Source organism: Pipra filicauda, unplaced genomic scaffold (assembly GCF_003945595.2).
Source record: "Pipra filicauda isolate LSUMZ 115617 unplaced genomic scaffold, ASM394559v2 scaffold53_size3534045_pilon, whole genome shotgun sequence".
Taxonomy (NCBI): domain Eukaryota; kingdom Metazoa; phylum Chordata; class Aves; order Passeriformes; family Pipridae; genus Pipra; species Pipra filicauda.
Genome location: NW_024104687.1, coordinates 1,268,793 through 1,296,709, shown reverse-complemented (window position 1 = coordinate 1,296,709; position 27,917 = coordinate 1,268,793). Strand labels below are relative to the sequence as shown.

The 27,917-nt window shown below is 39.2% G+C and overlaps 1 protein-coding gene across 4 annotated transcripts; it reads left to right on the top strand.

Moving 5' to 3' along the window:
• Positions 1-7: 7 nt before the first annotated feature.
• TIAL1 (TIA1 cytotoxic granule associated RNA binding protein like 1) lies at positions 8-21,922 on the top strand. 4 transcript variants are annotated; one of them, XM_027746460.2, is made up of 12 exons: positions 8-223; positions 6,652-6,748; positions 9,938-10,087; positions 10,385-10,439; positions 10,750-10,837; positions 12,744-12,819; positions 15,167-15,275; positions 15,557-15,652; positions 15,739-15,823; positions 16,115-16,238; positions 16,712-16,851; positions 17,593-21,922. In XM_027746460.2, exons 1-12 carry the CDS (start codon positions 195-197, stop codon positions 17,708-17,710), a joined length of 1,167 nt encoding a protein of 388 aa, XP_027602261.1. In that variant the 5' UTR covers positions 8-194; the 3' UTR covers positions 17,711-21,922. The 4 variants fall into 4 exon arrangements, with proteins under 4 accessions (XP_027602261.1, XP_027602262.1, XP_027602263.1 ...); XM_027746461.2 differs by having other exon boundaries at positions 10-223; positions 9,989-10,087; XM_027746462.2 differs by lacking the exon at positions 8-223 and adding an exon at positions 11,904-12,276 and having other exon boundaries at positions 6,681-6,748; positions 9,989-10,087.
• Positions 21,923-27,917: the final 5,995 nt, after the last annotated feature.

Sequence of the window (27,917 nt, the reverse complement as noted above, 5' to 3'; positions counted from 1 at the left end):
CCATTTTGTGGTGCCGCTTCTGCCTCTCCCGCTCGGGATCCGCGGCCGCGGGACCTGGCGCGGGGGCCACGCCGAGCGGGGCGAGCCGCGGCCGCCCGCACCCTCCTCGCCTTCCCTTCGCCTCCCCGCGCGGCCCGGCCCCTCCGGCGCTGCCCCAGGGGCGCGGCTGCGGAGAGCGGCGCTCGCCCACCATCATGGAAGACGACGGGCAGCCCAGGACCCTGTGAGTGGGGAGCGGGCGGCGGGGCGGGCGGGCTGAGGGAGGGGATGCGCCCCCGGGGGGTCCCGCTGTGCCCTGGGGGAGCGGAGGGGGCTGAGCGCGGCGGAGCGTGTTGGGAGGGCCGGGAGCGGGGTCCGGGCTGGAGCGCGGGGCCCGCGGGGGGATCGCGCTGCAGCGATCCAGGGAAAACACCGGGAAAACCGGAGCCGGGCCCGGGAATTCTCCGGGCCCATCTCCGGAGGCCCGGGGGGGCCGTCCCCGGGTGTTGGAGGGGCCCCGGGGGTCCCAGGCCGCCCCCGGGGGTGCCGGGCCGCCCCGGTCCCGGCGCTGGGGAAGTTCTTTGTGCTCTCCCGGCGCAGGGTGGGATGGGGAGCGCCGGGAAGCCGGGAGGGATCGCTTTTCCCTCCAGCGTGTCACGGTGCGGTTCAGTAACAAGGTATCGGGCCCTGGGGAAAGGAGTAACTGTGCTGGCCGCCTCTCTCTGGGCAGTTTCACTCCCTTCGGCGGCTGTCATCTGCTTTCTGTTTAAAAATATAAATTCGAGTTTGGTTTTTTTTTTTTTTTGGAGGGGGTAGCGTTGAGTTCGTTTCAACCCCGCAGGTGTGGTTTTGATGAATTTTCTTTGTCCCGTCGGCTCGTACGTGTGTCCGGGCGCTGGAGGTCCCCGTGATCGCGCTGTGGATCATTTTAACCGGTTCGTGGGTTCTCGGTCCGGGTTGCCGGAGGGTGTCCCGGGCTCTGTGAGCCCCGCTGTCCCTGTAAGAAAGGCGGTCTCATGCCCGGGCTGCCCGGATGACAAACACAGCTCGGGACAGCGCAAATGAAATCTTTGTCTATTTAGTTTTTGGCACAGTAGCCTTCAGAGAAGCTATCAAAGATAGTCTGGATTGAAGGCCACTTGAAAGAAGCTACTGAGACAGAGTGAAAGGTCTCATCGTTTTCGCTACCAAAATGATGACTTGGCATTTAAGGCTTCTCCGGGCTGTTTGTGTGTTTTCTCCTTTCTGTGTCTGCAGAAGTTGTTTTAACTTGTTCGTGGTGTAGTGTAAAGTACTTAGACCTCGCTCCCTGAGATGCACAGTTTATATAAGCAAATCTGAGATGCTTTTTGTGTTGATTACCCAGGTGGTCCGAGTTTGCTTGGCCCTGATAGTGGGCATAGGTTTGAGTATTGCTGCAGAAGGGGAGGAGGGAAAAGAGCAAAGTCACACAGTGTTTTTACTCAGTTTTATTTTCAAGGTTCCTTTCTTCATGATTGCCTCTTTTTTTTTTTTTATTTTAATAAGTGCTATATCGCCACTAAGTTTTAGAGTGTTCTTTTACTGCTAACAAGTTTTGGTGGCACGTTGGGAGTGGGTTCTGCTCACTAACACATCCATCAAGGAGGGATGACTTAGCCCACTTGTCACTAACAAGGAAAAAACACATTTGTACTGAGATGTCTAAAAGTAGCAGCTCTACAGCTGCCCAAAATGTTTTATTGCACATGTGACTGTTTAATTTGTCAAACTAATAAACAGCATATACATTAATTTCCTGGTAGTTCTGTAGTAACCACAGTCACATGGGGTTGCTTTCCTGTAATTATCTGAAAGCTTCTTGCATGGAAGACAAAGATTTTGCTGTGGCATTTCTTACATCACCCTCTTGTCCCTACTTTCATCTGAAATATCTTTAAGTTTAGAATTGCAAGTTGTGTTTTAAAGATTAGTATCCTGGGTAATGCTTTGCATGTAGAGCAGTTGTGATCTCATAAATAGAACTCACTGAAAATATTGTAAATTGAACTTCTAAGTTTTCTTTGTTTTTTTAATTTTAGGGAGGGGAGAAGTGAGGAACAAATTCTTTCAGTAGCCATTTGACCATGTGCAAAAGCACTTGATTGATAGTTAAAGCAATACATTATGAATGTCTTTGGATTTTCATTTATTCCTTCAGGAGTGAAAAACTAACCTTGTAAGTTGGGAAGGAATTTTCTATTTTTAACAGTTGCAAGCAATGGTTTTTAATTATAGAAAGAAAAACCTACCCAACCACCTCACATTTATGCCCATGTTGAATATCTCAGAAATAAAGATCGTTTCCCTTTGCAATAGTTACAGGACTGTTACGTTGTTTGCAATCATGAGAGGCCTGTCATGAACCTCTAGGAATTCAGAATATTTTCTCAGGCTTAATATAGAAAATAGACACCATTTGCATTTTTATTTCTCACATTTCATAACTCTTAGGCCTTTATAGAAATGTGAAGAATAACCTTCCATATTTTCTTCCAAAAAGCTTTCCAGAAAGGAGGGCCTTTTTGTAGGATCTGTCACATGTAATTTTTTAGCTGGTCCTAAGATGAGCTGTGGGCTTCTGATTTCTATTTTTTTTTAATAGAACACTTGAAAGCTCTATTTTCTGAGTGCTATCAGATCTCACAGGCTCTCTCCAAGTCCTGCTTCTACTTTCAAGTGGAAACTAAACTATTGGAAACCTGATGTGCTGCTGCTGTTATCAGCTCCCACTGATAACCAGAAGAAAAGTTCCAAATTTGAATGTTCTTCTTGTTAATGGTTTTAGGAATGTTTTGTGTGGTTTGTAGGTATTCTGTGACTTCACAAGCAGTCACTGAATACATACAAGTTGTTATCTATCTCATCAGCCTTGCCATGGAGTATTCCAAGTGTCCTGGAATGTGGATGGGGTGCAGAAGTAAGACTTTGCTGGGATTCACTTCTCTCACCCTTCTCTCAGTTCAGCTCTCCTGCAGAGGAATGTTGGCTGCCAGTGCAGGCTCCAGAGTGGATTTTCTATGGCATTATTTTATTTGCAGTAGCTCCCTAGCACTAGGCAGAGATGCTGCTAGAACTTCTCTGGGCTCTTCATCACTTACCTTATTGCTTATCACGATTTCTTCTTTTAAATATGGGAACTGCCATTTCTTGCATGTTGTCTGTGTGACAGTGAAATCACATTTACTATGTTTCCAAAAAGTATGTTGGGGACTTTAGTGGACCTAAAAGTAGTGGCTGTAAATATTCCTTCCTTCCCTCCCCGTCTAGAATACAGTACAAACCTCTTTACCTTCACAAAGAGGATTTTTGCACTCAAGTAGAAAGAAAGAGTTTAATTCTAAAACTCATTGCTTACTGATAATGTGCTTCTTGTATTCTTTTGATAGTTCTACAAGGTCTCTGAATTGCAAGTGGTTTGTTATTCTAGTGTAATATATTGAAATTTGTATCAGGATATCTGTCTATGGGTTGGGTTTTCTTTGTGTATCTGCTTCTTAATTGGTATTTAAGATGCTTCAGACTTGCAGAAGGGAGCAAACACTATTGCCTGTATGCAGAAAACCACAACTTTTGCTGCCCTGCCACGTTAACCATGACAACAGCCTATAAAAGTATACTAAGTGTTTTTTTGTTGGGTTTTATAATTTTTTTTTAAGCTCTAGACTGTATCAGTCCAAAAATACTGAAATAACATATAATAGCATGTTGAGAGTCTTATGTTTTCTTGGGGTGTGGTTCTGATAATTCTGATTTCCTAAAGTAGAATGAAGTTAGGAAAGGGAAAGCTGGTGCAGCAGCAGGCTGGCTGGGGAGGGCGGGTGATAGCATCAGCTCAGCCAGGTGTTGTGTTTCCAGAAAGGTAAGCTGTCTGTTCCTAATGTGTTGAATATACATTTTTCAACAGTTCTGTGATATTCAAACATTTACACTGAAGGTGTTTGCTTGAATGTTGTTGTTTTTTTTAAGTCATCTCTGACTGTACTGAAAGAGGTGATGTTACTGCAGCCTACTTAAAGACGTGAAAGTAATCATCAAGTCTTACTTTTTAGTGTACTGTTTCAAATTTGTAGATGTTTGTATTCCCATGTTTAACGTGCATTTTGAGGGATTTGGGTCTCTCTGGATGTTGTCCTTGTGACATGAACCTTTAGTGTGCACTGTTCTCAGCATGTGTATTACTCAAGTTTTGGAGTGTTAGCAGCTTGTGAAAGGTAGGAATGCCTCTGACTGTGGTGATATTAAACACCAAGGCAGTATTTATCATTGCATTTGGAGAATTAATGGACTGGTAGGATCTCCCATCCCATCTGGATGCAGCAGGCAGGTGGTCCAGATTTACAGTGCTGATTTTTATGAAGAGGCAGCCTGTTTCATCGCTAAGGTTTGTGATGCAACAGTCTCACTCACAGCTACCTTGCTGAAGATGTAGTGGTATTGGAAAACCAGCTGGTAATCTCTTCCAGCAGTCAGTGTAATTTGTCTGCCCTTAATTGAATAGATTTCTGAGGAATGACTTTCCCTGGCCTTTTTATTTTGGATTTTTTTTTTTTTGGTCAGACCAAGAAGACTTCTTCAGATTGCTTTTCAGACTTCTTGTGTTTCCAAAGTACGTATTAATATTATACAGAAGAGGATGATATTTAGGTTTTTGGTAGTATTAATTTTACTTACTGCATCTCATTTTGCAGTAGAAATAATGTTAATAGGACTTCACTGTATTTAATTCCATGTCAGTGCCAGTGTCCAGGTGCTTGTTTCAGTGTGCTGTGAAAGCCTGGTATTAATTAATACTGTTCTACAGGGTGAAAAGGAAACAAGCACTAGTAATAAGTTCACAGCACTGCTGACCCTTTATATGGGAATTCCCACTGGCAATTATATTTTCCATGTGATTTTAGTAGCATCTGCAAAGGTTAATATTTTCACTTAAAGTTTTAGTGATTTACAATTCAATCTTGGTGAATGATTAACAAAAATTGAGTTAATATTTCAGAAGGAAGGCAGGGATAAATGTTTAACTGCTAAGTTTCAGAATAGAGAACTGAAAAGTCAGTGAGATGGACAGTTTGTCCTGTAAGAGTCTTACAGAATTTTGCAGTTTTTAACTTCTGTGCTGAAATGCTTCCTAATGATACACACTTGTATTAATGACTTCTGTTAACTCCTATGTATTTAGTAAGAAAGTATTGAGTACGTGAAAGGTTTACTGGCTGTTCCTATATTCAGGTGATGTGATTTATGTAAGAAACTCACTCTGGATCTTGTGTAGCGTTGAAGTCCTGACTGAGAAACTGCAGAACTGTTTCATAGTGTTTAAAGAGCGACATAAACACACATCTGTAGATAACGTTGTGTGGTGCTCAGATGAAAACAAACAGTGTCCTTTCTAATTCTGCCAAAGGCAGATGAAAGTCCAGTTGTCACACATAGGAACTGCTTTTCCAAAATGTTAAAGGGTGCCTGTTACAGCGATTTCAGTGCCCAGCTCTTTACCTGACTCAAAAGAAATCGGTCTGTGCACAGACTAAGAAATGCTGGCTCACATTTATGTTTACTGAAGTGTCTTAACAGCTCAGACTGACTTTAGTTTACTGTATTATGGCATTCTATAACAAATCAGAGCAAAAGGAGTAAAGTGTGTATTCTTTCAACAGCTAAATCACAAAAAGTTCTGCTCACTTTATTGGTTGCATTTGAATACTTTCTGCTTTGACAGGCTTATTTGTGAGGATGAGGAATGCCCCTCTGCTGATGACTTTTGACATCTGTTAGTGTGACAAGCCTTTCTCTTAACTGATCACTCTGGTTACAATTGGATTACAAATTAGTCACATTTTAAAAAAGAATTTAGTTTTGCATTCATGACTTTCTCAGTCATCTTTGACCTGGGAAATCTAGGAGTCTTATCTGAACTTGATCAATATTTAAACTTGGAATTATTTCTCAAGATTTACAAATAAAAAAAAACCCACAGAAATCTGCGTGATATTGAAATAACCCTGTCAGAATTTTGGGGAGTGTAACAGAGGTGGGAGCTGTTCAGATAGATGCTGTACAGAGCATTCCTATGGCATAATGCTGCATAAATTGCCGTGTGTGTTGGTGAGTGGGCTGGTTTTCCAAATGCTCAGGAAAACAGAGAAGTTGAGTTGGTTGCTTGCAAGGCAGCACAGTTTGTCCAATAGCTGCTCCTGAGCTCCTGGGAGTTGGATGTGGGTTCATCCCCAAATTCAGAAGTGCTCTGGATTAGATGTTCAGTGGGAAGTGAAACTTAAAATACCTTTGCCCATTTGGTTGCTTGTTCTGCCCAACTTTCTTGAGCAATGTTCTTCATGCTTGTGACATTTCTTTGCCAAGGAAATGATTGGCACTAGATACTGATGTCCAGTATTCTGTCTGAATCAAGCTTCAGGATCTCAGTTGTGTGGCCAACTTTATAATTTAGAAACTATATGAATGTTGTGTTAAAACTATAGGAAATAATTTGTAAATACTGTGTTTAAGATGTCTGCAATGTTTAAAGGGAGATTTTTTTCACAGTCATTTAAGATTTTAAAATTGTAATTACATTTGAAAAGGTGAAAATTTCTGGTTTAAAATCTTGCTTTTTTTTCTTTTTTGTTTGTTTGTTTGTTTTGTTTCCTTGTGTAGCTATGTAGGAAACCTCTCCAGAGATGTGACTGAAGTTCTCATACTTCAGTTATTCAGCCAGATTGGACCATGCAAAAGCTGTAAAATGATAACAGAGGTAAGGCCTTCCACATCTAGGGGGGTAGCAAATGCAATGTAACTTTATCCTGGGTTGTCCAAAATAAATGGAGGGAGTTGAGGGCTTCTTTTGACCTTACTGGTGATGGGTTTCTTTAGGTTGGTTGTGCTGGGCTTTGGGGATGACTTTGCAGGAGAGACCTGTTGTGTGCAGTCCTGTGCTTTTGCCTGTAGCCCTGACATACCTTTCATCAGCTGGTGATGAGATTCCACTTCATCTGAAAGATTGTTACCACCTCTTTTCAGAACCACATTGTTCTGATGATCAGAAACCTTATTGTACCAAGTGTTATTCGTGGTTATTTTGTACATTTCTCATTTTATTTGATCCTTTGCTATGGATGAAAAGTAAAAAATCCTTCAAAATAAGTTTGGCTCTTCCTGAGCCTCTTCTGTGCCATTAAAAATAGCTCTTGTCTGCACCTGTCTGTTCTTAAATTAATTTTTCCTTGAAACAAAGTGACAAAATTTCCATAGAATTCTAGATAAGTTCTTTTGTACAAAGTGCTGGTAAGTATTAATACTTTCTCCTCTCCATTGCAAATGCTCTGGTGTTTGCAATGGGTTGGTGACCATTTCTGTGAGCTTGTTGACACATCCTAGAAAACTTCTGGCTCCCTGATATTTTTTCTTCCTTCTGCATTTACAGCTGATAAACTTGGAGCAGACAGGGACTAATCAGAACCTCTGCTAGGCTCAATCTTTGGTCCTTCACCCCTGGTTTCTGTGCTCTCTTCCCACTTTTACTGCTTCTTATGCTTTATACTAACTGGTAGTTACAGATTTCCTGAGGACAGTCACATCAGTTTTTTGTTAACATTATTAATGAAAATATTAAAAGGCAAGTCTTGTGCCCAGACTTCTTTAGGAATGCTGCTAGAAACTCCTCTGTGGACTTGTTTTCCTTTCACTGTGACACACAGCTTTTTGTTAGTTGGGTTTTAGCTCCTTATTAACCACTTAGTGCTTCTTTGTTCACTCTCATCTTTGTCTGGACTAATAATTTCCCATGTGACACTGAGTTGTGCCACATTTACTGTAAGTTTGCTGCAGAAAGGTAACAGAAGGCTGGCAGAGCACAGTTGTTTTTCTCTGTGAAAAGAAAGAGTTTTGATTGTCATGCTCTCCAGAAATAAGGTGCTGCTGCTCCAACCTCGGGCTGATTGAGAGCTGTTAGATCAGTTTGGTTTCTTGAGAACCAGAGGAGAAATTCTAACATTCACTTTACTCTGATTGAGGCTTTGTGGTTTTAAGATATACATAAGTGGGACATCTTTATGAAGTAAGTAGATAAACAAAAACTGCTCCAGCTGTATTCAGTGACACAGAGGTGACTGCACTGGGCTGAGCTGAGCCCCTGCCCCCAACCACTCAGCAAGTGCAGTTGGATTCTGCACTGGGACTGGCCTGCAGCTCTCAAAGTACCTGTGCGTGCTGCTCATCCTTCCAGCCAGTGGGTGGGAAACCTTTCCTGGGAACTGAGTCATGTTCAAGTGGTTCTTACCTGTCCAGTGTTATTACCACCATCAGCCAAGTTTGTACCTGAATGTTCTAAGAATTTTGTGATTTTTTTTTTTTTTTTCAGTTTTTAGCAGCTGTATCAACTCATTCTTTTTCATTAGCAGAAATGTGCCATGAGCAAGTCAAGTGTTTAGAGATTCCAAGTGTTTGTTCTGGGGGTATATAATACTGGTATATAATACTCAGGGGGTGGTGGGACAGCATTTGCAGGTAGTTTGAACACCAAACTTGTCTGCAGACAAGTTCTCAGTGCTAAGGACCTTCCTACAAGCTAAAAGTAAAGTTGCACTTCAGTTGAAGCATAAGCAGCATTAAATTTGCTAAGGAGGCCTTAAATGGGTTTGCCAGAGTGCTGGGGGAAGAGGGATGAATTAAGGCCTTCTGTTTTGGGGCATCTGAAGTGAGTTTGCTTGTAGAACACTTTGTGACTGAAACTCTTTTTTTATGATGTCAGGTGCATTTGCTCCCAGCTGTTCATTGTGCATCAGGTACTGACAGTGTTTAGAGGGTTGACTTCAGACTGCTTGATCATTTTAGGTGTATAAAGGGCTTGTGATCTGTTCAACTGTTGCCTCTCAATAGCTTCCCTTGTTCAGATGTAGATGTTTGAAGGTGTACAGTCCAGTTTTAGGGGGAAGGATTAGCATTTCTTCGTCGGTGTGAGTGTGTTAGAGTTGTCAGAAGATACACAGGAATACTGGAAAAGGCCTCCTCTTAGAGCTGTGTTCAGCCTGGCAGTGGGGCAGCTTGATATACATGAACACTGATGCCAAAGCAGTTTCTCTAAGTGCTAGACCCTTCCCTATCCCCGTGAGAAATAATTTGTTTAGTTTAACATTAGTGTTTATCAACTTTTGGTTTCTATAGCTGCAGAGCAGTTAACGGAGATGTTTTGGTTTGAGTTTTTGTATTTGTTACATCTTTGGGGTAGATCAAATCCAGTGTTAATGTTGGCTTTTTAGTCACCCTTTCCACTTGATCAACTTTTCAGAAAACTCTTCTGGTCTTTGCACTTTATACTCTGGTACATTAATGCCTTTGGTGATCTCTGTCAGTTGGTATTTTAAAGGTGATTTGATAGTCTGTCCTGCAAAAACAGCTTGTACCTGAGGTTTAACAGGGTTAACAGCCTGATTAGTATCTTTTTCCCTCAGTCAAACTGTTCTGAGTTTGGGGTTTTTTTTTAAAGATTATTTTCCAGTTGTTGGGTGTGGCATTTTTCACTTGAGACTGAGAATATGCAACTTCTAGGTTGCTGTCTGCTAGTGATTTTCAGTCAAATAAAAGGAAAGACTTCTTAAATAGGATAAGAGAAAATTGGTGAAAATGTATCTGGGGAACAAACTTTTCAAGCTTTGAGTGTACACATGAGGCAGTTGATCATTTTTGTTCTTCTCTCCCTTTCTATCCCCCCTTCCATCCAGTCTGCAGATCACTTTTCTGGCAGTTGAATTATTTTTAGTTCAGTAAACTTCAGTCCTCATTCAAAGTAAACTATCTTCAGAAATTGCTAGACCTTTAAGAAAAAGTCCTCCTTAATAATTCTTGCATTTAAGTGTAATGTCAAAGGCAATTTCATAAATCTGATGCAAATCATTCTGAAAGTTTCTAGCTATGAGTAATATATTTTCCTGGATTTTCTTCTCAGCAACCCGATAGCAGAAGGGTCAACTCTTCTGTTGGATTTTCTGTTTTGCAGCATACAAGCAATGACCCTTATTGCTTTGTGGAATTTTATGAACACAGAGATGCAGCTGCTGCATTAGCTGCTATGAATGGGAGAAAAATTTTGGGAAAGGTAAGTTGCTTACGTTGTAATCTTAGATTTAAACAATATAGATTTGTGTGAAAGTATTAATAAAGCTGTTGAAGATGCTTACCAAGTTTTAGTACTGTTAGAATAATATTTTTAAAATACTGACTTTAAAAAAAGTGTGTCTTGTTTAAGAAACGTATCGTTTGTGATGTTCTAGTTATGATGGTGGTTTATATTGAATGATGGTTTGTAAACATTGACAGTTGTAACCCACCCTTGAATGAACTTATTGATGCAATAATTTTGTGAATTCATACTAAATCTTATACTTGTTTTCAGGAGGTCAAAGTAAACTGGGCAACAACACCAAGTAGCCAGAAAAAAGATACATCCAGTAAGTAATGTAATGCCACAGTATCACTTCTACACAAATACTTCACAGCCTGGTAATGATTTGTCATAAATGCATTGAAACATAACTTCTCTCCTTCCCATCTTGTGTTTAATAGAATTTTGCAAACTAATTCTTCTGTTTGTGCTCTACAACTGGGGAAACAGGAGTGGACAGATTAAATTGCTGCTGCTCATCAAATGGAGTCCTGAGCGTTCCTGGTTCCCAGTCCCGTGTGCAGAACATCACCTTCTCAGGAACTGCAGCTTTAGATAGCAGTTAAATATTTGATTAGTAAATTATTTATTTTCAGATCACTTCCATGTGTTCGTTGGGGATTTAAGTCCAGAAATAACAACAGAAGACATCAAGTCAGCATTTGCTCCTTTCGGTAAAATATCGTAAGTATCATCATAAACATTTCCAATAGCAGTCAGAAAATATGATAGAATTTGTTTCTAAGATGAAATGTTATTTCTTATCTAATGAGATAATTTTTCTGATGTTAATTTTGCTGTGGTGGGTGGGTGGGTGGGTAGTAAAGAGGGGTTGTATCTCAGTATCTCTCATGGTTGTAAATACAGTAATGTAATTGTGCTCTGATTTGCTGCAAGCAATGTGCTTTTAACCTAATTTATATGCTGATGTCCTTCAACTTTTTATTAAAATTTAATTACTGTTCCTAAGTGTGACTTTTTGGTGTTGAGAATTTGATGTACAGAGCAGTGACTTAAAAACTGGTATCTGTGGTATCCTTGTGTGTTTCTTGTGGGTTCGTACTGCATTTCTTAGGCAGTATGGAAAATTGGGCAATTGGAATATAATTCTGTGAAGCAACCAGTTAATAACTTGTGAATGTCTTGAAAAAAGGTGGTACTTATGAGAATGAAATCTCCTTTTTTTGGATAATAATGGGATGAATTAAGATTATAATATCTTAAAGAATGGTGGCTTTACAATATGTGCACATTTCTGCCAGTTAAGAAAATGTTTCTTTAAACTTCTCATAGACAATTCAGGTGATGCTGAATCACCTGGTGTCCTAATTGAACATACTGAACATTACAAGAATCCTTGTGAGTGCTAAAATATATATGTGCTTAAGAGTTCTGCAAAAACAAAAAAGTGTTAATCTTCTATCACGTTATCTTTATAAAAATCTTTAAGGGTTGCACATGAAGGCTTTTGTACTACTTTACAGGAATATATTTCTAAGAACAAAATTCTTATTTTTCTCTTGTTCTGTACGCGTATTTTTAAATGAATCATAAATCTTATTTCTTACCTCTGCTGTTTTGTTTACTTTGCTTTTTGTCTCTTAATGTGGTAAGTAGTACTGTTTTAAAAATCAATTTAAAGAGAATAATTCAGGTTTCTGTTTCTCGATCTATATTTATACCTGAGACCTGCAGTTTTTCTAAAGTCCAAGTCACAATTAAAAGTAATAGCATTCTGGTTATTTTGCAGAATTGCTCATAAGAATGGACAGGATCTTGAAGGCTAACTGCAAGGAACTGTGCACACTGGAACTCAGTTGTAGATTTTTTCTCATTTCTATTTATTCTTATTATACATTATTTATATATACATATTTTAGTATTTACATTTTAACATTCTATATTCAGTGCAGTTCTATATTTCCAATCATTTTAACTTACTCACTAAAATTTCTGTGTAAATTTGTTGTTTTCGTACTGGTGTGCTTAGCATTGTTGTTAGTTTTATTCTCCTTTCTTAAATTTCTGAAAATGTCAATTTTTCAAAATTTACAGCTACCCAAACTCCAAAATGATGGTAGAGAATTGACCAAGAAAAATAAAGAAATCTGTTAACAGGCCATGTATGCCTTTTAATTCCTATTTTTTCCTCTTTTTCGATTTTTTTAATATTTCATATATTTTGTATCACTAGGCAGAAGACATTTAACTATTTAGAAAATGCATGGTAAATTAGATAGAATTGTTACAGTAATTTATAGAACAGTAAACCTTAGAGGACCCTAGCCAATAGATTATTAGAAAAGGAAACTTTGTTTCTCTTATACTTCAAATTTGAACATTCTAGTTATAGCCAGCATAGGTTATGTGCATAGGTTGCATGTTTATTACATGTTATTTTTTTTGTCCTACTGCTTTTTTCTAACAGGTAAAGAAGCAATAGGGGAGAGTTCAGGAATGACTGTAGTTTTAGGGCTAACTGAATTTATAAGAAAAAATTATGCTCACAATACAGTGTGTGTGGTTCCTTTTAGTTTTTATTTTGCAGGTTATTAATATTGCCCTCATATAGCTGTGCTTCTTTTCACAGGGATGCACGGGTAGTTAAAGATATGGCAACTGGAAAGTCAAAAGGCTATGGTTTTGTATCTTTTTATAACAAACTGGTGAGTAATCACAATGGAGATTTCCTACTTTCCTGGTTTAGTTTGCTCGTTTATGTATTTGCTGTTTATTAACTTCACCAAGGGAAATCAATGTACATGTACAGGAGCTGTACGTACAACTAGGACGACATGGGAAAACTTAATCATTTTCCTTAAATATTATGTCTAGGAAAGCACACACAGTTCAGCATTTTAGCATATAAAGCCTCTTTGTGTGGTCATAAGTCTTACCTGCCAGGAATCTCTTTGGCTCTTCTGTAACAGAAGCTGTTGTAATCAGAAGAAAAAGTTGGAATTTCTTTCCTTCAGATGTGCAGATGCCATAAGATACTGCAATTGGATGCCTTGATTTAGTGTATTTTTCCACTGATCTTTTGTTGACCCTGTTACAGCTGCAGTAGATAAGGAATAGCTCTTTTATTTCCTTGTACCCTCTTCCCTTACCTTACAGTTGTGTTCAGCTTCTGTGACTGGAGGGGAGATGTTGCAACAGTCATGGAATGAAAGTCAGTGGATACTTTTCAGACTGAGCCATGAAGACTCCAATTTAAAATTTGTGTTTATTCTACAGAATTGCTGCATGAATTCTAAATGTAGCACTAATAAGTACTTCTAAATTTTATGTCCTGGTTGCTCTTCTTTCACACAGCAGCTGTACCTGGAGGGTTATGGTACAATCATCCTGAGCTTGTAGTTTAAGGCCTGTTTTTGAGAATTTATTGTCATTCTGCTACATTTGGGGAATTGGGTATGTTCCCAGACTTCGGGTACTCCAGCCTGAGGTCTTAATGCATTCCACAGTTAAGAGCAAATTAAACTCCTATGTTAAACTGGATCAGTTGTGACCTGGGCTCTGTTCCATTTTTGTCACAGCTGTGATCCTCAAAACTAGCAGCAAGATTCATTAGAGGTAGTTTCCTTTCCTACTCAGCTTGTAACTTATTCACTATGTTTTGGGAGAGAAGGGTGCTTGAATAAATAGGGGGTTTTTATTGTCTGGTGATTTGGTTTTGTCTTTTAGGGTTTTTTCTGTTTTTATTATTATTATTGGCCATCTTCCATAATTTCACTTCTGTATATTTTTCAAAATGAACACTCTGTAATTAAAACTTAAAAATATCAAGGTCCTGAGTGAGTTTGAGAAGAGTGTTGAGAAGAGAAGCCTTCAGTGTGAGGCAGGACGATGCTGAGAGCTCACCTTTAACTGGTCCTTGTTTCCTTTGGCCCTTGTGCTTGGCGGATTTTTGATGTAACTTTGTGCCCTTGGAAAAGCATTCCAAACATGGACTATTTGCTCTACCTCTCTTCTTTCAAAGCAGCTGGGGAAAAAATTGCTTCTTGCAGGTGTTAGCAAACTTATCCCTTGCTTACTCAATGTTTCTGCTTCCAGTGTGAACGTAGATAGTTTTCTAAGTCATGTTCAAGATAAGAATTTAAGCCACGTGGGCCGTGAACTCTTGTGTGTGTTCTTGCAACTTTTAGAGAACTTTAATATTTAGAGAACTTACAAAGCAGTCTATTCAGACATCTACTGCATGTCTGCAGAGAACAGACAGGAGGATGTGTGCAAATAATAAATAAAAGCAAACTTAAACACTCAGTCGTTTGTATCTCAGCATTACAGCTGCTTTGTAACTACCATTTAGCCCTCCCAGAACTTAGAATTTTTCTACCTAAACTTGATCCGTTATGTTGAGTGCACAGTAAGATTCTGAAAAAAAACCCCCACGTTTAGATCCTATACAAGGTCTTTTGCAAACACCTACTGCATGGTGTACATTTTACTTAGGTTATATCTAAAATATTTTCTAGTGAGGGATTTTGACTATTGAAGTATTTTGACTTCGTCTGTTACTGTTAAATATACTTCTTTATTTTTAGTTTGATCAATTGGCAAATTTTTTATTATTTTTTTTTTCAATGATAGTTTTTTTATTTCAGTAGTTGCTTCTGGCATCTGTATGACTTGTGCACTTTTTTGGGCAGCTTTTGAATATTCTAATAGAGGTGCTTGTACAGTATACATATATATGGTATAGATATGTGTATATGTATATATATATGTGGCATATGTACAGGTAGTATGTGTGTGATTGCAGTTGGATTCTAACCTGTGTTTAGAAAATGGGTGGGAGGAAGCTTTTATCAGATGACTTCTGAGGGCCTTCTCTGTAACCAGTTACCTTCATGTCAGTTAATTTTTGGCTGCTTGCTGGGATTGTTCTGAGTTCCCTACACTTCTTAGTACTGTTACTGATTTTGTCAACAGAATTAACAGACAACCAAGCCTTTCTTAGAAGTAACTTCTTGCTTGGAAGTGTTGTAACCTTTGTTTTGGTGTCCCCAGGATGCAGAAAATGCTATTGTACACATGGGAGGCCAGTGGCTGGGAGGCCGCCAGATCAGAACTAACTGGGCAACGCGGAAACCACCCGCCCCCAAAAGTACACAAGAAAGTAAGGCTCTCATGTCATGCTGTGTTGTGTTTGCTTGCATGTCACTGCTCAGTGGGGGAATAAAACATGAGCCAAACTCATGTCACTTCAATTACATATCTAGCTTGCCTTCCAGATCTTAAAGAATAGATTTTTTGGTAGAGTGGTGGCAATACAGGTCTGTCATAAAATATTGAATGTTTTTCTTAAATGTGAAATTCATACTGGCGTACAAGGTGAGTATCTGGGACTCTTGGGTTATTGTTGTCCCACTGCTGAAAACCAGCCTTTTCTCTTTATAGATAACACAAAACAATTGAGATTTGAAGATGTAGTAAATCAGTCAAGTCCAAAAAATTGTACTGTGTACTGTGGAGGAATTGCCTCTGGGCTAACAGGTATGAACTGTTTTATTGCTTTTTTTATTATTGAAGCTTCTTGGACACCAAGACAGTTACTAATTTGAAAACTTTTTATGTTGTAGATCAACTTATGAGACAGACTTTTTCCCCATTTGGACAGATTATGGAAATAAGGGTGTTTCCAGAAAAAGGTTACTCATTTGTCAGGTATGGACAAAGAAAAGTCAGATCTGTGGGTCTGTGCATGCAGTAATGTTTCATCTTTCTGTAATTTCACTTGATTGAATTTCTCCTGATGCATTAAAAGCTGTCACCGTATGTTCATAGAATAATTTGGAACTTTTAAAAGTGACCACCCATCTTTTTACCTGAGAAGATGAATGTTTGTGAAAGCAGATGTTTTTCCCTGGATTTACTGTATGTATGGAGTCAGTGTATTTTAACAGTAAGGTGGAAGTCCTGTAAAGCATAACATTATTTTGTTTTTACATTCTTTAGATTTTCAACCCATGAAAGTGCAGCACATGCTATTGTTTCAGTTAATGGAACCACAATTGAAGGACATGTTGTTAAGTGTTATTGGGGTAAAGAATCCCCTGATATGACTAAAAACTTCCAACAGGTAACTGCAGTTTAACCTTCTCTTTGCATTACAGAAGCGATTGCATGTATACTTGTAATGCCTTCCCAGTTGTAATGGGTACATTTTATGGAGTTCTTATGAAAGTCCATGTTCTGTCTCAGTTATGTTCCAGTTGTTCATCAAATTGGGCTAGTGATTTTGATGGAATATCTGTTACTGTCTTCTGGATATGATTCAAGATAGGGAGAAACTTGGAGGTAATTCTGATTCTTGCTGTTTCTCTAACTACAGACCAGGGGACTGTCCAACCAAATAGTCTTTGGTATTTCAAGCACACCCAAACGCATTGTTCAGTACAAGGATCTAATTAAATCAGTGGTGTCTTATTCTTCTGATCTCATTATTGCCTGTTTTAGCCCTGTGATTGATAGAGCCAAAACTGCCTTCAGCAGCACAAATGCAACCTAAGCCATGTGTTGAAGCTGAAGTGTGATGGACTGTTCTCTCCCCAGGTGGATTACAGCCAGTGGGGGCAGTGGAGCCAAGTCTATGGGAATCCCCAGCAGTACGGGCAGTATATGGCTAACGGGTGGCAAGTACCATCCTATGGGATGTATGGCCAAGCATGGAATCAACAGGGTTTTGGAGTAGAGTAAGTAATTTTATTTAGTTTTGTAGACTATTCCAAGAATGCAGCATCTGAGTTTCAGGCTCGCTTAGGTCAAGGACTGCACAAGGTGTCAAACCTTGGGTGGGCTCCTGTGTGCTTAAAGCTTGTGTTTGGTGATTGGACACACACCCGGGTGAGTCCCTCTGGCTTCTACCTGGTGACACATCCATGGGGGTGGGGAAGGCACAAACACCACCTCGTGTGGTGGTCTTGTCTGATACCTAAACACATGGTGGATTCTGACTTGAACTGGTGAGTACTGGAGAGTGTGAGCCAGGGACCCTGGGTATTTTGAAATAACTCGTTTTACTCAAGTTATCTTCATTATCTGCTGCCAGTTAAACATCTTAATACCTGATAAAGCTATCACTGTATTCATGCCAGTGAGGCACTGGGTATTTTTTGCATTTCTGGATCACTGATGTTCACTTTCAGCCACTTGTGTGTGGACATGCCTTTGGAGGTTTGTGCCCTATGCAGTCAGTGCCCAAGGTTTGTGGGGCTTTTTTTTTTCCTTTATTCTTGAAAAGTTCATGATATTTTCAAGAATCACATGTTGTAATGCTTAACCTGAATTACTCATTGAAGAGAAGAAGAAATTGTTCTGGTTTGGTACAAAGATTGTGTGGGAAATACGTTTTTAAGTTCTTTTTTTTTTTTTTTTAGTATGTTGTCTAGTAAATAATTTTTCCCCTTTTTTTAACTATCCCGTTTCTTTTTAAGCCAATCTCCATCTGCTGCCTGGATGGGTGGATTTGGTGCTCAGCCTGCCCAGGGACAAGGTGCTCCTGTAATACCTAACCAAGCTGGATATGGTATGGCAAGTTACCAAACACAGTGAGCTGGGACTCTGTTTTAAAGTGTGTATTTCATGATAGGCTGCAGTTTCCAGTGACATTCTGAAGACTGGAATGTAGACAATGAAAAAAGAAAATATTTATTTTAAAAAATGGAAATGTTTGGAACCTTTAGCACAGCTTTGCTTTGGTGAAGGACACAAATGTCTTCTAGTTCTGCCTTTTTAAGTTTTTGTTCATGATGGATATGAACATGTTTTTCTTTGTGTACAAAAATTAAAAAATAAAGTCAATAAAGACAATTCTGACTACAAATTTTGATATAGTAGGAGAAATGGCTAACAAATTTGATCCTTAGGTTACCATTCCATTATTTTTTTTTTGTTTTGTCGTCAGTGTTTTATATCATTGTGCTTTTAAAAGAGAAATGAGGTTGGAAAACAGCAAGTTGCTTTTAGCTGAACACACATCCTGAAATAAACTGTGGACCAATCACTACAAGCTAGGAGACAGTATTGAGTTTTCAAGAAACCTATGGGCATAGCTCAAAGGGTATGTAGGTCTTGGAATAATTTTTTTAAAAAAATATTTAATTTTTCTACGTGCTTAAAGAGAACAGTCTGATACAACAAATAGTTCAGTCTGAAATGAAAAACAGTACTGTCTGAGAAATTTCGCATAACTTTTACTGTCCACGTTCAGGCACACGTTAAAACTTTTCAGAGCTGGTTTGCTTGTTAAAACTGTAGTAATTTACTTTTAATTTTGAGAAGTAAAAACGTTTTTACAAGTATGTTGTTTGTATTGAAATCAGACAGTCATACTTGGGCTTTTACATAAAGTTTGAAGGCTACACATTGTAAATATTTCATAATTACAGTGTTTCAAAAGCATGCTCAAACATAGAAGTAGCAATGTAATTATTCAAAGTAATACTTAATATACTCTACTGCTTTAAATGCAGTAGATTGACAAGAATGTGCAAGACTGACATTTCCAAAGTTGGCTAATATGTAAAGTTACATAAAGAACTATAACAAAGAGCCTTAATTTTAATTTCATAAATCTTTAATGCATCACCTTTTTGTCATTAGAAATACAAATTTTTTGCTTTACATTATTTGGTATGTAAATACCTTGGTTAACAACCTTGTAAACCTCTTTCAAGGTTATTATAAGTTGTATAGTATCTTGAGTGTTTTGAAAAATCTTGATGTTTTTTAAGTCTAGAAATATTTTGCCCAAGAATTTTTTAACAAGATTGTTAAAAACATCTTATTTTAGAGAATATTCAATGTGCCATTTGGTAAACGGAGATGCAGTTGAAACAGTACACTGAGTTGTGACTTATTTTTAATTAAAGTTTTTGTCTTTCTGGGTGGTTTGCATGTGATGAACCTGTACAGAGGCTGGGTTGTTTGTGTACTGAGTGTGTAAATGGATAAATCATGAAGATGTTTAAATGGTATACTTGGGTTATTTCTGAATTATTTTATGGATACATTGATACAAACTGCCTCAATAAATTTGAAGTTGAAAATGAATGTAAGTTAGATATAAGTACTGTGTCCTCCCCATGACAGCTAGAGGGTGCAAATGTCTCAGCTGTGTTCTGGAACACGCCGAGGCAGCACCCTTGGAACAGGATGAGTAGGATTTGCAGTGATAGTTCAGTGAAGCAAAGTTGCATTTTAAAAGAAACAGGAAGTTTGATTCATTTAGAGATGATAGTTTCTGAGGAGCTGTACATTTTGCCTTTTCTGTTTCTTACCATGCAGGTGTTGTGAGTTAGAATAGTCTGTTTTGAAACGGAGACTTGCAGTGATGTCAAACCCAGCCAGGCTGTGCAAACAACTACCCTGATTGCTGTAGCAAATCACACGAGGGGGCTTCTCCTCCTCTCCTGTTGACATGTGAAGTAGTTCCTTGACCTTTAGATCGGGTGGAAGGTGAGATATATTGGCAGAGCAGCTCACTCAGTCGGCTCAGCTGTGCCCAGAGGTCCCTGTGGCTCTGGGCACCTCATGCCTGCAATAATGACTGAAGGGAGTGTGGAACCACGAGTGCTCATGGGGACAGAATCAGCCCTTTATCTCTGGTTCTCCTTTCTGCTGTACCCAGTGTTTCTCCACTCAAGATAGGGAGCTTGTCTACAGGACTCTTGTTTTTCTATAAATTTTGTACATATGTGAATATCTACGCGAGGATCGGCCTATACATTGTAGTTTGGAAAAAAACCTCACCAGTAAGTGTGTTTTTGTTACACTCAGCTGTTTGAAAAAAATCACGAGTCAGTAGAGGTATAAATTGCGAGTTACTTTAGGGTTTCTTAGACTTCACTTGAAATCTGGGGTTTCTACATAACTGTAGGTGTTTGACATAGACTGTGCTCTGGATGCATGCTGGTATATAAGCAGTATGTTCTTACTGAAGATTTAGATGATGCAAGTACATTGCCACTTAAATGCCCATATAACTGGGTGTGAGATTAAGGCAGTGATCTTTCAGGTCTCAATGTGTAGATCACTTTAAATCTGATTATTTAATATGCCTGCTGTAGAGCTGGGCCGTACCTGACCTGTATTTCAGGATGAAAGATAGGATATACCTTCTGATTTCAGTCTTTTGTCATTGATTTTTATACAGCTTTTCTGTAATGGTGATATTTCTTCGCAGATGTTCAAGGTAGGGGAGTCTCCAGAGTCCTTTAATGTTTCTATAGCACTGCGAGGAAGAGTTGTAAATTAGATTGCTTTCTACTCAGTAGCATTCATAAATGCATCACTGACGATTTTTTGGCACCAAAGAGCCTCTTGCACCATACTGCTTTTATGAGTGACACTTAACACTGTTGTAATTTCTCTAACTGCAGAAATCAACCACTACCTAACCCTCACCACTAGGATTTGGATTTCAAAAAGTATTGATTTCTTATGGCTTAAGTTGATGCGTGCAACCTAACCCAGGGTTGTAATCTGCGTTTGCAGAAGGTGTTCAATAAAAGTGAAACATGATAAAGGGCTTATCCTGTATTGTCATCTGTCAAAGCATTGTCCCTCTTTGCTGTAAAACTGACAACAGGCAGACAAGGCTGAACTTGTAAACTATGCACTTGCAATCATGTAAAAGCTGTTTTATTTAAAACTTTTCCTATAAAATCGTTTTGTATTTTGCAGAGTTGCAGTAGTAAGGCTGTGAATCTAAGGTTACATGTAGCTTCTCATCAGTCCTGCCTCCTTGTGTATATTTTTTAACGGTGTCCAGGCATACTCTTCCTGCAGAACCTTCTTCCTTGCTAAGATAACTTCATGAGAAGCTATTCACTGTACCAGAACCATTGCCTTCATTTCACTCAAAAAAGTCTCACGGTGAATATAAGGCTTAGTTTTGCAGAAAAAAATAGTGATTTGTTTTTCTTGTGTTTGTACACAAGGAAGCAGACTTAAACTGTATGGACATGATTAGTGTCTGATACTTCTTAATTATCTGACTGTTTTTGAACAAGGGCACAAGTGTTTGTTTTACTCACATGAAACTGTTTCCTGGTCAGCAATAAAAGATTTTGTTGCACTGTTCTTACTTTGCAAGATACAGGCAATCTTTTGTTCAGTATCCTTCCAAAAAATTGATGGGGTTTGTGAAGAACTGCCTTGTTCCAGCGTGAATCTTCATATATAGGTGCAGTCTGGGGTCTGGATTGCTGCTGTAATAGCAAAAGGAAGCTGTTCTTTTGAAAATGAGTGAGAATTCATTTGTTCTGATCGTGTGTGGTGCCTGTCCAACACTGGTTTAAGGATTTCACTATGTAATGAAGTTTCTGCTCATAAAAAGGCAACTGCAAGGCAGTAGCTGCTGGGAAGATCTTTGTTGTGTTTCTTTTCAGCAACTTTTGTGAATCTAGTTGATGGTTTGAAAAAAAATTTAAAAATTGTTGTGCTTTTCAGTATCACCTAAAAAACATCCCCCCTCCTCCTTTACTGTAATTTCAAATCAAAGAAAATGCTGAAGTGTTTACTGGATATTTTACTTGGAAAAGAAACAGGACTTTATGTTGATGAGTGAACACTGATTCTGTCATGTCTGAGGCTGTGTGCTCATCTAGACCATGGATGTGAATGACATGCTCTGCTCACTGACATTTAAAGGGTAATGACTCAAAACTTTAATTTGACATCAGTAATGATTATTTGAATACAAGTTATTCTTGCTTAAATACACAGCTCCTCATGCTTTGATTAAAGCTGATCTGAATCTTACTGGTTATTGAAGTATTCCTGAAGTGCAGTGGGAAGAAACATGGCTTTGCCTTCTCTCTTGGTGTTGAAGCTGTCACTGAGGCATCACAGTTGCACAGACAGCATTGTTTTGTTCAGAAGAAAAACAACGGGGTTGTGTTGGGAATTCAGTGTAAGCTGACTTTCCTGTGCTGATGGGTGATAGCATTTGAATATTTACCTTCTGAAACAAGGGCTCAGTCACCATTCCTTGGTGAACCCAGCTTCCCACTGATCCCAGATCCTCAGCAACTGTCTTTCCCAGCTGCTGGCAGGGAGAGGAGGAGGAGGAGGAGGAAAGGGGATGATGCTGAGGGGAGGTGGTACATGTGTGGGTACAGCCCTGGGTGTGGTGCTGGTGCCAAGTCAGATTGTCAAACACATTGAAGTTCATGACAGGCTTACACAGATACCACAGCAGTACCCAAAGTGTGGTGGCCATTCAGACACAAACCTGCTTAATCTGCTTGCTTAAAAGAATGTGGCTTTAAAATTACAAAAGTAGAAACCACATACCCTGTGGCCATTCTCTGAGAAAACAGATGCACATTGAACACCCCAGGTGACTAAACAAAGAAACTTCAAGGAGCAAATTGAGTTAAGCATTTGAATTTATAGACCTTTACTTAATGTAGACCTCTTAACTTGGCATTCTGTTGTGTCTGCACTGACAGTTCTGCTTGGATAACTGAAGTAGTTTCAGATATGCACAGCTGCTTGTTGAACTTCTTCCCATTCTTTACAACTTCTGGAACAGGGGTGGGTAGGAATTGGATAAGAATCCTGGGTCTACCACATGAAACTGGATAATGCTTACATTTCCTGGATGGAAAATGATTTTCTGGAGCCAACTCTGTAGAAGAATAAATGTTACAGGGGATGATGAAAAGCTGCCATCCTCCATTTGGGTTGCTAGTTCTTTGACCTTAATAAATGAGGAGTTATTACTGGGCTGCTGTTCCACGAAAAAATACTCTTTGTGGTTTTTTTTGTCCTTTCAGTGAGGCAGATCTTTTTCACTCCATTAATGATTTGTTTCCTTTAATGGTTGTCCAGCATGATGGGAAAGACCAATTGCTATAATATATTGCTTAGTTCAAATCTTCCAACTCAGGTACTGACTGTGGGGAAAATCACCCTCTTAGTTATTAAAAGAACTGTTTAATTTTGCAATATGTGTTTGTGGAACCATTTCTAATTGAGTTTTACCCTCACCTGAAAGCACAGGGAGTCTTACACTAATACAGCTTGGAATCAACAGCTTGGAGCTGCTGTACCAGATCCCTGTTGTACAGTCAAGTGCTGGAAACGTTTGTGCCTCGCTCCTCTTGTGTGCTGTAGAGAATAAATCTGGTCTGTATATTTGCAAATGCTCAGAGAAAGCTGAGGTGCAGTATTTTCTGAACTCTTGCTGTGAACTGGGGCTTCTTTCACATTTACGGGTACATGGTGTGGTTTTGTAGGAGAAAATTCTGTTGTGTTTGTGACAATTATCTAAAAACATGGCTGATTTCAGACTAAGAAAAATAAAGTGTGGCTGTTTCTAGGACTGTTCCTAGGTGAATCATGCCTCCTACTTGGGTTTATGTATTCTATGGAACGAGGATATGAAGGTCCAAAATCATCTCTCATATCACTTAAAATGGACACTTTCAGAAGGGAGCAAATCACTCTAAACTTGCAGTATGGATATAGCAAGACCTTGTTCTGGAAGAGCAACAGCTGTTCCTATGTATTGCTAATATGTTTTAAAATGGTCAATACCTGAGATCAGAGGACCAACAGATATTACTGAATATATTTTACCTTTTGGAGAGGATTTAAGGCGAGTAGACAAGGTGGTGCTGTGTTCACATGGAATTCTGAGAGCGTTCCTTCCATCATCCTTTTGTTTTGTGGGCTTTCAAGAAGCAATGCAGAACCTGTCCTGCCTGATGTATACGTGGAAATTTGGCAAGGTATGTGATGCTATGCTTTAAATTCATTTTACAAGGTCACAGTGTCTAGTGACAAGGGTCTGACAAGCTGCATGACTTAGAAAATTGACATTTCAGTGAAATGCTTCTACAGCAAAATCTTACTGGAGGATATTTTATTTCTGGAGCCTCCGAAGGAAGGCACGATGCTGTCTCCTCAGAAGTATCCAAATGTGTCCAAATCTGATTTTACTGAGGCTGTAGAAACGGGCATTCCCTCATCATGATTTTCGTTGTAGAAAATGCACACGGATACTTGAATTGTGAGTTGCTATGACCATGTCTGTCTCACTTTCCATACCCTGTCTGTTTTGCTGTGTTTCTCACTTTAATTATCTGTGTTTCTAGTCAACAGAGTTGTACTTGCTTTTCATGCACAGTCTGTTACATTTGCCTCTGGTTCTTAGCAGAAACACACTGACCTCATATAATTTTTAATATTCCCCTGTACTACAAAAATCTTTGATTTCTGTGGTCTCTACTTGGTTTAATATTTACAGATGGGTGTTGAAAGCATGTGTTAAGTACTATTCTTTTTTTTTTTGTATCTCCAGGTTCATCCCAGACTGAACATAATTCACAAAAACTGGGTTTTCTTTACTGTACCTCCTAGTCAGTCCTACCTATGTGTAGTCCAGAGGGGCTTAGAATGCTTTTAAGGTTTTTAATAACAATTTCATAATTCATGTCTAGTTCAATATATGAATATTTTATTATCAAGTTTTTTATTGCTGTAAAATTGGCAATTGAAAACGGTATTTCTGCATCTCAAGATTCAATTCATGGTACTGCTTTATCTTCTGAAAGCTGGTTTTAAATCTTGTGGGTAAAAAAAATTTACATTTCCAATATAAAAGGATAATAAAATTCCTTCACTGTAATTCTTTCTTCTTTATAGAACAAAGTTGAAGAAACTCAAGAAGACTGATTTAGCAGTAAGGATTTTATCAGGCTCAAATATACATTTCATACTAAACTAATGAAACATTTTTACTTCACTGTCAGATGCAAAGATCATAAAACTCTTTTTGATAAAGAAAAATCACACACTTAAAGTTTCAAGCTTTGGAACACTTGGTCTTGTTTTTTTCTGAGTGCAGTTTGTGAAGAGGTATAGGTGTAACTGATGTAAGGTGGGAGCACCGCTGGAGTTCTTTAGCCTGTAATTCAGTTTCTGCATGGTTAAATGTCTCTGCCAGAGTTCTGCAGTCTGTATTTTGGCGTGCATAAAGCTGCGGAGCTGGAGGTACTGAGGAATGTTCCACAAGATTAGGGATAAAAGTTGACCCTGTGAACCTCCTTGTACTAGAAAGTATTACAAAGGAGTGAGTCAGAGCTTTCTCTGAGTTCAAAGTGAGGAGTGCTGGACAAATTCCTCTGATTTATTTGGGCGAGCCTGAAATAGAATGCAATTTTCTACCAGGATTCTCTTCAAGGCTGTTTTATGCTGTGTACCTTTCAGGAAGGTTATGTTTAGATTTGTTCCGTGTGTACCTTATTAAGAGATGAAAAACGTGTTTTATTATCTGCTCTTTTACTCTGGTATCTCTGAATCTTCAGCCAGGATCTGCATTTAGCTGAGACTTGTGAAACTTGGTTTGAAACTAAAGATGGCTTGCCTTGTTTAAGGTTAATAAAACTAAAAAGTGAGTCTTGGCTTTGAACTGAAAAAAACTGCCCTGGATCTTAACAACATAAAGTCACGTTGCTTTCTCCAGCACAAGTAGGTTTAACCACACCAGTGTGTTGTAGCAGCATGTCACTCATTTCTCTGTGGTTAAACTGTCAAAACATGTGTGCTGAAATATTTAGGTTAAAAAGCATAAATTGCAGTCCCTAAAGGCTCATGGTACTGTGTGCATTTCAGCATTGCCTGATTTGGAAGGAAGAACTTTTTTCTTTGCCACCCCATCAAGAACATCAAGGTGATCAAGGTGAAAGTTGGTGAAATTTGAAACCTGGTTTTATTGAACCCAATGGTACTATGGACAGTCCGTGATTTTTTTATGCACACATGGATTAAAATGCCTCATTCTCTGGCCAGAATGCAGTTTGCAGTGCAGCATCTAGTCTTATTTTCTACTGTTTCTGTTAACACCTGCGGTATAATAGGGAAATAAACTTTGCCAGTCTAAAATCAGATTTTGAAGGGCTGGGAGGTTTTTTTTATTGTTTTTGGTTTTGGTTGGTTGGTTGGTTTTGTGGTTTTTTTTTTTTCAGAGAAATGAGAGTTTTCCTGCTTTGAAGGCCTCTCCTCATTGTTAACATTTCCAATTTCCATGTAAATAAGTACCACCTCCCCTGAAACCAGTTGCATTATGTTGGTGCAAATGAAACCAGAGCTTTAAACCATGAGTTGTGTTTCTCATAATTCTGTTGATTAGTTTTGAGTCTTTCAGTTGCAATTAGGCATTGAAATGAGCTGTGCATTTTATGAATTTTCTGTGGAGTTATTCATAGTTCAGTATATTCCAGAATAGATTTTTTTGCAGTGGCAACTCTTGCCATTTCTTTTCAAATCCAGCTATTTAAATTTGAGCTAAATTATTCTTCAGAATACAAGTCAAACTTTAAAATAGAATCTTTGTCTGAAATCACATTGTCAAGCATGTTTCTGCCTTTTTGGGTGTCTTGCATGTTCTCATTCCCCCCCACACACCTGTTCCTGCCAATGGCAGTGGGAAATCCGCTGGACTTTATCCCAGTTGTCAAACCTTCCAGGATCTGGAATGGTGAACAGTCCAAAGCTTACTGCCACACGCCGTGCTAACCAGTCATGGATGTATGGAATGAAGCAGGGCATGGAAGGCTTGCAAAAGCTTTCCTGTTCAGTTTTGAGGGAAATTGACTATTTTAACATACATTTAATTTTTAATGGTACACAGTTCTTTAGGTGTAAGTGCAATGACTTGGTAAGTACTCAGAGAACATCATCATCTGTTCTGTATGGCCTGGCCTGGCTGCAGCCAAAGGTAGTGAAACACATTTATTGGTTCATTTTTAAGGGAAGCTTTGCCCTGTGAAGTTAAGGGAAAGATGGTAAAAATTCATGCAAGGTGTAAAAATGTTTAGAAGTGGTATGTGGACACTGGCACAGAATGAATGAAGTCATAAATTGCACGTGGTTATATGTGGGTATTGCAGGTTATTTGTGGAAGAAGGCAGAAAAATCCCCAGCAAAGGAACTGTATTTGGATGTCTCCACCAAATTCATCTGGAAGGAAAATTCCCTCATGTCATTCTGTCTGATAAAGCACTGAGTGTTGAACATGAGAGCAGAAGACACGGAACAGCATCAGGAACATGACCCTGCTGGAGCAGGCACTGGTGTGCCCACCTTGGAGTACTGTCTGCAGGAGTGGCCCGAATGTGCTCGTTTTCAAGGAAAAGGGGTGGAAACAAAGTTTTGTATCTAGAGGAAGAAAGGAACAGAAAGTGTGTGCTTCCACAGGTTAATTTGTGGCAAACTGTGGGTCAGGTTTCCCATAAATGAATGGACAGAGAGCTGTGCTCCCTGTGGCTTCTTGGAGGCACCAGCACATGGACCATGGGTGCAATTGCTGGCCTCTAAGCATTCATATTCCTTAAGTACTCCAAATCCATGATGTTGAGTTTTAAAACTGCTCCAGTTACCTGTTGTCAATACTCTGGCTTGAAGATGAGGTAGTTGTCCTGGGAGTACTAGTTCTTAACACTTAAAATAGAAACTTGGGGATCTGTGACCTGGTTCTTAAAAAAACAAAAATAAAATCTGGTGGTGTCTGTACTGCTTGGGTGTGAATGTACTGCCTGAAATACCTGGCACTGGTAGATGTGACTAAAAAAACTTTTGGGAGTTCATGCCCAAGCTGTCTTCTCCCAGAACTGCCCCCCTGTGCATCCCTGTCACATGTGCCTGTCCGTGTGCCTCCCCTGGGCCCTGCTGCTGCCGTGGTGTTAGCCCGTGCTCTTCTGGTGCTTGCACGGAATTTCCAGCTGTATTCCCAATATTGTGCCTGCCT